The sequence below is a fragment of the Schistocerca americana genome, chromosome 1 (assembly GCF_021461395.2).
Source record: "Schistocerca americana isolate TAMUIC-IGC-003095 chromosome 1, iqSchAmer2.1, whole genome shotgun sequence".
Taxonomy (NCBI): domain Eukaryota; kingdom Metazoa; phylum Arthropoda; class Insecta; order Orthoptera; family Acrididae; genus Schistocerca; species Schistocerca americana.
In genome coordinates, this window is record NC_060119.1 from 1,073,210,717 (window position 1) to 1,073,224,493 (window position 13,777).

General features: G+C 41.5%; 1 protein-coding gene across 1 annotated transcript in view; it reads left to right on the forward strand.

Moving 5' to 3' along the window:
- LOC124617369 (replication factor C subunit 2) overlaps positions 1 to 13,777 on the forward strand; it is a 68,143-nt gene that overhangs the window by 30,109 nt on the left and 24,257 nt on the right. Inside the window, exons 4-5 of the mRNA XM_047145259.1 lie at positions 13,031 to 13,226; positions 13,315 to 13,443. Coding sequence (XP_047001215.1) covers positions 13,031 to 13,226; positions 13,315 to 13,443 — 325 coding nt within the window. The remainder of the gene's footprint in view (positions 1 to 13,030; positions 13,227 to 13,314; positions 13,444 to 13,777) is intronic.

Sequence of the window (13,777 nt, forward strand, 5' to 3'; positions counted from 1 at the left end):
TCTCTGCCCTTGAGCACTGCCTTTCCCAACGCCCACCCGAGGATCTTCCAAAAACCTCATTCCTTATCGCACTTACCAACTTCATCCTCACCCATAATTACTTCACTTTTGAAGGCCAGACCTACAAACAAATCAGGGGAACGGCCATGGGAACCAGGATGGCTCCATCCTATGCCAACCTCTTCATGGGCCGCATGGAGGAGGCTTTCCTGAAGACCCAACAGCTGCTTCCCCTGGCCTGGTATAGGTTTATAGATGACATCTTTGTGGTCTGGACTCATGGTGAAGATACACTCCTTAATTTCATCCATAACTTCAACTCCTTTTTGAATCTGAATTTCACACTGTCCTTCTCCAAAACCCAAGCCACCTTACTGGATGTTGACCTTCATCTTGTTGAAGCTCACATCCACACCTCTGTCCATATCAAACCCACAAACAAACAACAGTACCTTCACTTTGATAGCTGCCATCCATTCCACATCAAACGATCCCTTCCCTACAGCCTAGGTATTCGTGGCAAACATATTTGCTCCAGTGACGAATCCCTCAACAATTACACCAATAACCTGACCAGTGCTTTCCTCTCCCGCAACTATCCTGCAGACCTTGTCCACAAACAGATCTCCCGAGCAGTACATTCCTCCCTGTCCAACAACAATGTTCGTACCCCCAGACCACACAGAAGCATCCCCCTTGTCACCCAATATTATCCTGGCCTCGAATACATCAACAAATTACTCTGCCAGGGATATGACTTTCTCAAGTCAACCCCTGAAATGAGATCATCCCTTGACAAAATTCTCCCCACACCACCCAGAGTTGCCTTTCGTCGCCCCCCCAACCTCCCTAACATCCTTGTTAAACCCTACAATATTCCCAGACTACCTTCTCTACCCAGCGGTTGCTACCCCTGTAACCGACCCCGCTGCAAAACCTGCCCCATGCATCCCCCCACAACCACCTACTCCAGCCCCGCTACTGGTAAAACATACACAATTCGAGGCAGGGCCACATGTGAAACTACACATGTCATTTATCAGCTGACATGCCTGCACTGCACAGCCTTTTACATTGGTATGACAACAACTAAACTGGCTGAGCGCGTGAACGGACACAGACGAACTGTCCGCCAAGCAGATGTCCAGTACCCAGTAGCGGAGCATGCCCTGCAGCATAATTCTAGGGACCTAGGAACCTGCTACACCGTATGTGCCATTTGGCTTCTCCCACCCAACACCAGTCCCTCTGAACTGCGGAGATGGGAACTTGCACTCCAACACATCCTTTCATCCCGCCATCCCCCTGGACTGAACCTATGTTAAACAACCTCACTCCCATTTACTCTTCAGTCTTCTCCTCTTTCTCTTTCCTCTTTAGCCTTTCACGCATCTTTTCATCCTACATAGTTGTGTTTATCTTTATACTATATACCTCCTTACTTCTGTATGCATCCTCTTTGGTTTGAAGCTGGCACAGTACTTACAGTAGAATATCTTTGGCTTCCCTCTGACAACCATGCCTCCATCCTTTCTACCCTCCCTGTTTTCCTTTCCCTGTTGCTTCATAAACTGGGTTGTGAGTAACTGAATCCATTTTCCCTTCTTCCCTTTCTTTCCTCTCTCTCCTCCCTGATGAAGGAACATTTGTTCCGAAAGCTAGGAATGTAAATTTTCGGTTCTGTTTTTTGTATATCTATCGGCTGTACTGAGCTGAGGTAAGTACTGGCCAGCCCCTCTGTCTCTTTGTTAGTATTTATACAAAGGAGGTCAGTCCAAATGGTCACAGATTTGTTTGACCCATGAGAGAGAGTCACAGAAATGCTGAAAGAACTGAATCATCAGATGTGTGGAGAGATTCAAACTATCCTATGAAAACCTACATAGAAAGTTTCTAGAACCAGCTTTAAGTGATGAATTTAGGAATACATTACAACCCTTTACATATAATTCCCATAGGGATTGCAAAGACAAAATTAGATCAATTACAGTGCACAAAGAGGCATTTAAGCAATCATTCAATCATTCTTCCCCTTCCAGGAATGTGGGTTCATCCATCTCTCTCTCTCTCTCTCTCTCTCTCTCTCTCTCTCTCTCTCTCTCTCTCTGTGTGTGTGTGTGTGTGTGTGTGTGTGTGTGTGTGTGTGTGTGTGTTTGTTTGTTTGTTTGTTTTACTCCAGCTTAAAGAAGAATTACTCCTAAAGGTGGCAAATTTTCTTTCTTTTTTTGTGCGCCTATCGACAACTCAATGCTTCAGCTTTTTGATAAAAAGTAAGTTCATTTTACGAAACTGTCTTCCTGTACATATGTACTTTCAGGGTGTATACGACCCGGGAAATCCGGGAAAAACCCAGAAATTTTTTCATCTGGGAGAAAACCGGGAAAAACCTGGGAATTTTTCGCTGTTTTAGTTTTCAGTTAAATTTTTGTTATTTTGACTGGTAAGAATTGATTCTCTAGCGAAGAATGTTACTGTATCGTGCTACTGGAGAATGATTGTGCAGAATAAATTATAAACGAGAGGGGAAAAAAATAAAACTTTAGTGGCAAAGGAAATGCGCAATTTACGGCAACAAAATGCGGAGCACGCACAAGCGTCTGCAAATAGCAAGAATATGTCAAAGGCCGTTGGGCGAAGATTGTGTAATTCTTCATAACAGTATACTGCTTGCTATGAGCATGACGTCACAACTGTTCACATTAGGTTTGTTTGACCATTTGCCAGCGGGCTGATGCGCATGCACAGTTGACTCGCATATGAGCAGTACCTACTCCCGCTTTCCGCTACTTGAAGTGTGGCTGTTAGCTGTACCAGCAGTAGCCTCTGATGGCCTGTTTCTTTTATTGTGTAATGTAAGCTCTCTTAGTGCTTTATACATACGAACATGCGGGCTTCCTACACCACTGCAGCTACGTATGCGCAATAATGACTGTTTTCTGGCGCTCTCTGGCAACTGGTAAATCATACCTTTTTCTAACAGTCTCCGGATAGTATTGTGGAAGGTGGTTCGAAAAGCGTTATATTCAAAGTAAGTTTCTTTTTACGCAAGATGAATTATGTTGGTGTGAGAAAGTGGGATGTATTTCTAAGTCACAGAGCATTTAAAACTGAACACTTTGAGGACCAGCTACTTACAAGAATTTCGAGCCCAGGCATTTATGTTATAATTTTAAATTTACTGGCATATTTGTGTGATGTATCTTAAAATATAACACACACAAAAAAAGATCAATATTACATGTGAAATTTTAGCTTCTGTTGTAGCTTGTTAGTCTTAGAAACCAATATTATATGTGAAAGCTTAGCTTTTCTTGTAGCTATAGTATGTATACCGTATTAATGTAAACCGTTAACTTTTCCTCTTTGTGTGTTCGCGCTACATAACCAGTGATCTTGCCATTGGCTGACGATAACACATGTCCTATGCTCTGAATATCTGCTGTCATCGGCTGGCGTGACATATGATTGGCTCACAAAACGACATCGCAAGCTCGGTTTCAATGCTCCGGAAACTAACTTGCTGTGTTTCGTGCAATACGAATTTATACTTTCGTAATACGAAAATATGCAGCGTATATGTTGCTGCAAATCAAAGGTCTATCCAAAACTTCTCTCCTTGTTTTTTCATTAAGTCTTTCCAAAACTTCTCTCCCCCATCTTTACTTTTCTTCCAGGAAGTTCAACGCCAGTGTATAAAACGGTAACCATTCAAAGGATTGATAAGTTTTACAGTTCCGTGGGAAAATCTATGGAAAACCTACTGTCACTTAGCCCGGGGAAAAAGCATATTTTTAAATGGGATATCCGGGAATTATTTTTCCTTGTCCCCGTATACACCCTGACTTCACAAGCCTGTTGTCGTCGTCGTCTTCAGTCCTGAGACTGGTTTGATGCAGCTCTCCATACTACCCTATCCTGTACAAGCTTCTTCATCTCCCAGTACTTACTGCAACCTACATCCTTCTGAATCTGCTTAGTGTATTCATCTCTTGGCCTCCCGCTACGATTTTTGCCCTCCACGCTGCCCTCCAATACTAAATTGGTGATCCCTTGATGCCTCAGACAATGTCCTACAACCGATCCCTTCTTCTAGTCAAGTTGTGCCACAAACTCCTCTTCTCCCCAATTCTATTCAGTACTTCATCATTAGTTATGTGATCTGCCAATCTAATCTTCAGCATTCTTCTGTAGCACCACATTTCGAAAGCTCCTTTTCTCTTCTTGTCCAAACTATTTATCGTCATGTTTCACTTCCATACATGGCTACACTCCATACAAATACGTTCAGAAACGACTTCCTGACACTTAAATCTATACTCGATGTTAACAAATTTCTCTTCTTCAGAAATACTTTCCTTGCCATTGCTAGTCTGCATTTTATATCTTCTCTACTTCGACCATCATCAGTTATTTTGCTCCCCAAATAGCAAAACTCCTTTACTACTTTAAGTGTCTCATTTCCTAATCTAATTCCCTCAGCATCACCCGACTTAATTTGGCTACATTCCATTATCCTCGTTTTGCTTTTGTTTATGTTCATCTTATATCCTCCTCTCAAGACACTGTCCATTCCGTTCAACTGCCCTTCCAAGTCCTTTGCTGTCTCTGACAGAATTACAATGTCATCGGTGAACCTCAAAGTTTTTATTTCTTCTCCATGGATTTTAATACCTACTCCGAATTTTTCTTTTGTTTCCTGTACTGCTTGCTGCTAACTTTCTCTAAATTAGTATTTGTGGTCTCTATGTAGCATAAGAGTTGCTGGAACTAATACTTTTTGTATTTATATTAGTACATGAACTCTAGCTCTACAGTTCACAGTAAATTTTTTGGAGTGTTTCCCAGGGAGTTTCTCGAGCATTTCTCTGACGCTACAACAAAGACTAAGCAAGCACAAGGTCTTCTAATGTTCCCACTGTTCCATTAATCCCAAGTGATAAGTTCAAAGATAGATAAAAAAAACGCCTGAGAACAATGCTTTTGTAAAAGACGACAATAATGAGTAAATAATAGAGTATGATCTCTTGACTTCCTAAAGCTTGTTGAGATTATCACTGTTTCTCGGTGTCACCTAAACCTATTGTCATAATCTTTTAAGAGTATTATAAAATTGTAAGGCAGAATTGCTGGCCAGTACTGGCCTTCAGGAGGCACAACTCAGTTCTGTTCATAGAGGCACACAAAAAGACATAACTATATCAGTTTTAAAAGCTACTGGTGTTTGCTTGTAGAGGAGAGAGGGATAGGTTGAGGAAGATTAAAAAGGGAAAAAAAAAAATTAGTCACTCAGACCAAACAAAGGCTCAACATTTGTCAGTCACTATGAGCTGAGACAGGTGCAGTACTTTTCCATTTAAATAATGCAATCTGGAGTTCCTTCACTGAAAAGCCTTGCACAAATATGCTGTAATTCCTTCCATATTTCATTTCATCCTTGTACGTCACGTGGGATGGTCACACACATCAATGATTCTAACAGGTAATTAGATGGCAGAATCCCCATACCCATTTTATATGTTTCTAATTACTTCGCAGATAAGGGTTAAGTGTGTTTTGTTTCTGATGTCAGCATTTTTCTAAAATATCTTCTTTCTTTTGGCTTGTGTTCTCATAATAGTAAGGAAATTAATGCCATTAAACTTTTTATATTTTTAATGAAAATAATCAATTTTTGAAAATATAATGTAATTTGTTGGATAAAAAATCTACTCACCAATTGACGGCAGGGCACACATAAAAGGTGGTAAAGTTTTCAGACTTTCGGAGCCAGTTTCCCTTCTTTTGGCAGAAGAGTTGAAGGGGATGGGAGAGGGGCAGCGGAAAAGGGCTGGTCAGGTTTAGGAAAAGGGGTAGAATTCAGAAATGTCGCACATAACTCCTGTCGGGATGAGAAGGAAAGATGCCTCCCCCCTTTAGAACTTAAACACATACATCATCCCACCAACAGTGATGTGATCTTTGGAGTAGTTAGCTTTTGTATAGATGTGTGTGTTTATTGCAGTTTTGATACGAACTTAGTGTGTCCTTCATCGCTTCCCACGCACCACACTGATCCAGCAGTGAAGGTAGTTCTGTCCTCAAAAATATTGCTGTTGGACAGTCATTAGGTCTTCCTATTTGCATTGACGAGGCATCATTTAGAACTATTATACAGTCTGAATCGAGTATATCACCAGGGCTCCAACTAAGCAATGCAAAAATTATTGCCTCCAGGAACCGGAATACAAGCATTAATCATTCCCATGGTCTATATATTCAGGAGACGGATAGATTCCAAGCCAGGTGCATGTCAGGCATCCGTCAGTGTTTTCCAAGGATGCTCGGCAAATCCCATCGAAATGGCTGAAAGGATTTGATCAAGTCACCTTATACAACAGATGAGGTGACAGTATGTGTTTGGCAAATCTGTACTTTTATGTGGACAGGACAGCCCAGCAGTGGTTCAAAAACAACGAAGAGGAGCTCAGTAGCTGCGACAAAGAACAGGGCCCAAACTAAGTCATAGATACAGAATGTTTTGACCTTCGCAACATTGTAAATCAGAAGAAAATCTCATTTTTTATTAAAGGAGTCACAGAAGGCATGTACCAATCTCTTTAGGTAAAGGATGTCGCAGTAACGGAAGAATTCACCCAACAGTGAAGGAAATGGAACAGAAGAGTTGGATGAAAGAGGTATGATTGACTACTGAATGTGACCCCTATGGCAGTTGTGAAAGACCATCTTGGCTTCACTTCCCTCATAAACCAGGTTGTAAGAGAAGATACACAGCATTTTATTGCGTCCAGAACTGTTGGACCAAGTACACAAAATACAGTGGCCGTGAACGTCGACTCCTTAGGTTAGGAGCTAATAGACGATGTTCAAGAAGAGGTGTATCAATCTTTGGCATCAGTTCCACCACCAGTTGAACACACCATGAGGAATGAACTTGGCCAACTATATGCTATCTAACTGCTAATGGGATGTGACCTGATCAAGGAATGATGTCAGTAAGTGATAGCCATTCATGGTCTATTTTTAGATGCTTTGAGATCTAGAATGGAGAAAAGTCAGATTAAGCAGCCCATAGTAAAACATTGTATCAACAATGGGGATCAGTGCTCAAATAGTTTGTTACCCGTTTAGTAATGGTTAATCCGGGAGGAAGTGGAGAAGATGCTGCAAAGTGACATCATTGAATCTCTATAGAGTCCTTTGGCCTCTGCTGTGGTCCTTGTGACGAAGGAGGATGGCACATGGAATTTCTACATTGACTGACAAATGAATAAATTCTCAAAAAAATTTCTATCCATTGCCATGCATTGAAGACACCTTGGACTGCTTGGACACCTTAGACTGCCTGAAAGGAGCAAAATATTTCTCAACTATGGACATTTAGACAGATTACTAGTAAATCAAAACCGATTGGGTTGACTGGGAAAAGATTCCTTTCATTACTTCTGATGACCTCTGTGAGTTCAAAGCTATGCTATTTGGACTGTGTAACTCACCAGCCACCATCAAAGAAATGATGGTCAACCTGCTTGGACACTTTTAAGTAGACAACATATCTTTGGTATCTCGATGACATTATCTTTTTGAAGACATTTGAAGAACATCTAAGCCTCTTTGACAACCATGTTGATGTGTGTTCAGACTGCAGGTTTTCGCCTGGATCTGAAAAAGCTCCCCTCTGTTACTCAAGAAATAAAAATGTTGGGGCATGTAGTGAATGATGGTGGAGTCCATCCCAACCCAGAGCAAATAAGAGCAGTCACATATTTTCCGACTCCTTGTCACATTTGTGATGAGAGGTTTTCTAGGAAAATGCTTGTACTACTGATGGTTCTTAAATGACTTCTGTACTAAGGTACATCCCTTGCAAGAAGTACTGCAGGGAGGTGCCAGCTTTTCACAGAATGAGGTGCAAAAGAGCCTTCCTTTCCCTTAAGGAGGTGCTAACATCTGCTCCAGTTCTAGCATTTTATGGCAAGAATGGTGAGGCAGAACTTCACACCAATACTAACGGTTTGAGATAGGGGCAGTTCTTGTACAAACACAGGAAGGTGCTGAAAAGGTGATAGCTTATGCTTCCAGAGTTCTCTCAAAGTCTGAGATGAACTACTCTTCAACTGAGAAAGAGAGCCTTATGGTTCTTTGGGCCATCAACAAGTTCCAACTATATTTATTTGGCGAACCGTTTACTGTTGTGATGGATCACCATTCTCTGTGCTGGCTGACTAGCCTGAAGGATCCACCAGGTCTGCTGGCTGGATGGATACTGAGGCTTCAAGAGTACGATGCCACAGTGGTATACAAAGTGGACGCTGACTGTCTTTCAAAGAATCCTTTGGTGGAACAGAGCAGTGTGGACAAAACATCAGTCATTGGTGCATTAAATGATGTTGCTGCTGATCAGAGTGATGATCCAGCATTGCTTAAAACCATAGAATCCTTGAAGAATGAGGAACGAGCCATAGTCGGCTCCCACTAATAAATGGAACGTTATAGAAGAAGTGTGAATCGATGGGGCGGAAATGGTAGCTAGTCATCCAGCTTAGCAGCCAGCAATCCTGAAGTATTTACACCACATGACAACTGGTCTCATGGGATTCGTGAAGACTAGACTAAATCAGATGTAGGTATCACTGACAAGGTCTCTACCGATTCACGAAGACACTATGGGAGCCGCTATAAGGAAAGGCAACTGTGGAAGCACGTGCTGCAGCTACCTCCGGAGCATCTAGTATCAATCCCACCTGCAGCAGCACCTTTCCACTGAATTGGGATCAATCTCTTAGGGAGGTTCCCGAAGTCAACAAGCAAAAATCGATGGATAATAGTCTGTGCTGACTATCCTACCAACTATGCTGTCACTAAAACTGTGGCAGTTGGTGAAACTCCAAAAGCTGCTCCATGTAAAAGATGTCATTTTGAAGCACAGTGCAAGACATGATGATCTGTGATGAGACACTTGCAGATATGCTGTTGATGTACATTGATGTCAAACAGAGGGTGGGATACAACATTGCCCTTCGTGACATTTGCATACAACACAGTGAAGAAAGACTCTACAGGCTTCACACTAATCTTTTTGCCCCACAGTCACATGACCAAAACAATAATGGTTACACTGTTCCTATTTCAACCAGATTATACTCAGGTTGACTGTGTGAAACACTTCATCACCAGGACTGAAGAAGCAAGGCAGCTGGCTTGCATATTGAGCCTGGACACTCAGGAGCAAGGCTAGTAACATTATAACTCCAAGCACTGGCAAGTGAGATACAGCTAGGGAGATTTAGTACAGATTCTTTACGCTTGTGCAGAAAGTGTGAGTAGTCCAAAAATAACTAAAGCACTGCTTTTGTCTGTATTGTATCCTTTGTTGCTTGTTGGATGTCACTTACAAAGTTGAGGATTATGATCTACCATCAGGAAGACAAAAGCATCGAAGCACTGTCCCTGTCCTCTGTATGAAGGTCTACTGCAGTCCAGAGACCAAATCAACAGTGGGAGGTTCAAGAAAACTGAAGACCCGCTCGATGATCTGGAAGCTTCGATGGGAGGGACTACCTTCAGGTATCATCGTTGTGAAGAGGATGTAACAACATTATCAGACTGCGTGGGCATGCCAGTGCTGCCAGCAGAGGACCGTTGAGAAGATCTAGATCCATTGAGAACTTACAAACAGCGCGTCACTTTCACTCCAAGAGACAGAGCAATGCTGTGAACTGTGTTGCATGCAATGTAGGGTAGTGTTTGGCGTTGCTGGCTGATGTGCTTTGGGTCACCAACTCAAACCTGATCACCAGCAATTATTTGTTATTGAATATTTATCATTTCTGAAAGATTCTTGAAGTGTCTTACGTTTGTGTATGTGGGAAATTTTATACGTGTGAAAATAGCAGCATTCTGGACTTTCAGATGTTTGTAAATAACAGCACTCTCCGTCCAGGACATCAGTTCTGTTCTGGGTGTGGTATGATGTTCATTGTAAATGTGCTTTCAGTTCTAAGTATTGTACTTCTTTGGCATCCCTGCTTTCAGCTTTTGACCGGAGGGTCGTTACAATGTGACAGTATTGTAGTCAATGAGATTTAGGGTCAAATGGGGCAAGAGGAGGAGAAGGTTATGAACAGTGTATTTGCTTCTGGACTACAAAATTCTGATGTAGTCAACTGTAGTCTTGATACGTGATGGACTGTTGAATTTGTTGTGGCATCTTTCTGTCATTTAAAATTGATGATTATGATAACAAAATAGTGTTTGTTGCTGGGCAGAGATAACACACCAATATATTAAAAGGGTTGCGAACAACCAAACACATGCGGATCACTGTCTCGATATTTTTATTTTACTCAGTGAATCTTCCACTCTGCAGCGGAATACGTCCTGTTTTGTAAACTTTATGGCAGATTAAAACTTTGTGCTGGACTGGGTCTTGGATCCTTTACTTTCTCGGACAGTCCTCTTATTGGGTGAGATATATTGGCATGAGAGACAGCTTGCACAAGGAAAGTTTTCAGGTTTGAGTCCCAACGTACACTATGTGATCAAAAGTATCTGGACATCCCCAAAAACATAAGTTTTTCATAATAGGTGCATTGTGCTGCCACCTACTGCCAGGTACTCCATGTCAGTGACCTCAGTAGTCATTACACATTGTGAGAGAGCAGAATGGGACACACCGTAGAACTCACGGACTTCAAACGTGGTCAGGTGATTGGATGTCACTTGTTTCATATGTCTGTAAGTGAGATTTCCACACTCCTAAACATCTCTAGGATCACTGTTTTTGATGAGATAGTGAAGTGAAAATGTGAAGGGACACATACAGTATAAAAGGTACATGCTGACCTCGTCTCTTGAAGAGAGTACTTATGTGTAATAGGCAGACACCTATCCAGACCATTACACAGGAATTCCAAACTGCATCAGGATCCACTGCAAGTACTATGACTGGCAGAAGGTGAGAAAACTTGGATTTTGTGGTGGAGCGGCTGCTCATAAGCCACAAATCACACCGGTAAATGCCAAACAACGCCGCACTTGGCGTAAGGAGTGCAAACATTGGACGATTGAACAGTGGAAAAATGTGTGGAGTGACGAATCGCGGTACACAATGTGGTGATCCAATGGCAGGGTGTGGGTATGGCGAATGCCCGGTGAACATCATATGCCAGCGTGTGTAGTGCCAACAGCAAAATTTGGAGGTGGTGGTGTTACAGTGTGGTGGTTTTTTTCATGGAGGGGGGTTGCACCCTTTGTTGTTTTGCGTGGCACTAGCACAGCACAGGCCTACATTGAGGTTTTAAGCACCTTCTTGCTTTCCACTGTTGAAGAGCAATTAGAGGATGGTGATTGCATCTTTCAACACGTTGGAGTACCTGTTCATAATGCACGGCATGTGGCTGAGTGGTTACACGACAATAACATCCATGTAATGGACTGGCGTGCACATTGTCCTGACCTGAATCCTATAGAACACCTTTGGGATGTTTTGGAACTCCGACTTCATGCCAGGCCTCACGATCTACATCAATACCTCTCCTCAGTGCATCACTCCATGAAGAATGGGCTACCATTCCCCAAGAAACCTTCCAACACCTGATTGAACATATGCCTGTGAGAGTGGAAGCTATCATCAAGGGCAAGGGTGGTCCAACTCCATATTGAATTCCAGCATAACCAGTGAAGGGTGCCACAAACTTGTATGTCATTTTCAGCCAGATGTCCGTATACTTTTGATCACATGGTGTAGGTTAGGATATATTTTTGAGGAGTTGAGTGTAGATGTGGCCACATTGGTAGATTCCAGAAGGAAGATTCGGGTAAAAGCCCTGCCGATGCACTCACCCAGCACTTTTCCAGCTCTGACACTGGATGTAGGACAACCTGTGGAATTAGTCATATCACATACACTAACTCTGCTGTAACTTCTGTACAGTGTTTTACATGGGCACCATCGCAAACCAGGTGCTCATCCAATGAATGTGCACTGCGAAACTGTGACCAAGAACAAAGCTGACCCACCCATTGACAGAACATGTTGAGCACAACATACACAACTTGCAAGTCATTACATCACAACCTGTGCCATCTGGACCTAGACACACCAACACATCACCAAACCAGCCTGTCTGAATTACATAAATTGTAATTTTTTTAAATATTTGCATCTACTTTCTTTCTTAAACTGTAAGTAAAATTTTGTTGTGCTTCGTATGGACAAAATGTTGGAGGTGCTTCCCCAGTTGTAACTATAATTATAAGTTAATGAATCTTGTTTCATAATGCAAACCAGTAAATCTGGTCTCGTCTCCATCAGCATGGCACAAACTTTAATCTGTGTCACTCAGTGCAAATAGTTATTTTTTTTATCCAGTGTCTGATAGCTTTCTGGAATGCAAATATATATCAATAACTGAACTATGATTTCACAGAGAGATTAATTTTAATTTTGTGTTTTCAGTACAGAATCTGCACCCACTGTACAGTATTATTAAGTGTTTCACAGTCTAAATGTTTTTCTTTTTTTTTTTTTTTAACCTTTAGAAAGTGGTGGCATCAACTAACTTTGCTTTCTTAAATACGTAAACCTTCAATATCGCGCATTCCAGCCACGTGCCGGACTGCCATACTGTGTTTGAATTAGTCCCTACATACTAGTAAGTTTTCTAGCTTCTCCCAAAACTTCATCACCACATGTGATTTGCTGCAGACAGTAACATTGTTTAGCATTAAAAAGAGTCACTTATCTAGAGTATAATGTTTTCATTCCATGTTAGATTTAAAAAAAAAAAATTTACTACAGTGAATAGTCCCTCACAGTACCACCCATTCCTCTGGATAGAAAGCTAGCACTATGGTGTATTTGGAATGCAAAGAGACCAGGAAGGTAAAATGCTTATATATAATCAAGGCAAAATAAGAAAGTCTTTCATAAAATGTGGAATCATTTTATAATATGCACATTATTCATAAAAAATGAAGGACTTATGTTCATGGCAACTCAACATCAAAAAGTACTAACTTTCTGTTACAGTATGACAGAAGGTGCTCAGCAGGCTCTGAGGCGTACAATGGAGTTGTACAGTAAAACAACACGATTTGCGTTAGCATGTAACAACAGTGAAAAAATCATAGAACCAATACAGTCTCGGTGTGCTGTGTTGCGATTTGGCAAACTTAATGATGCTCAGATTCTTGCCAAAGTTATTGAGGTTTGCCAGAAGGAAGGGGTAAGAAACATCTTCCACAATTTACATGAGATTGTTGTTAAGTAATTGTGCATGTGAATAGTACTTTTTGTGTGTGTGTTTCTTCTAGGTCTCCTACACAGATGATGGACTGGAGGCAATTGTGTTTACAGCACAGGGAGACATGCGTCAAGCATTTAACAACTTGCAGTCAACATTTAATGGATTTGGACATGTCAGCAGTGAAAATGTTTTCAAGTTAGGTATTTTATTGTACTCTCACTACAGGGTCATTAATGTATTTTCCTACAAAATTTGTATTTAGGTGCGCGCGCGCGCGCACACACACACACACACACACACACACACACACACACACACACACACACACACACAAGCCACTGTACAGTGCATGACAGAGAATACTTCATACTGGTTCTAGCAGTTTTGTGTCCTATTCCATTTACATACAGAGTAAGAGGATAATTATTCTCTATATGCCCCTGCACACCATAATCTCTCTTATCTTATTATCATGATCCTTATATGATATATGCAGGGACTTGAGAAAGTAAATTACATGTCATCCCATG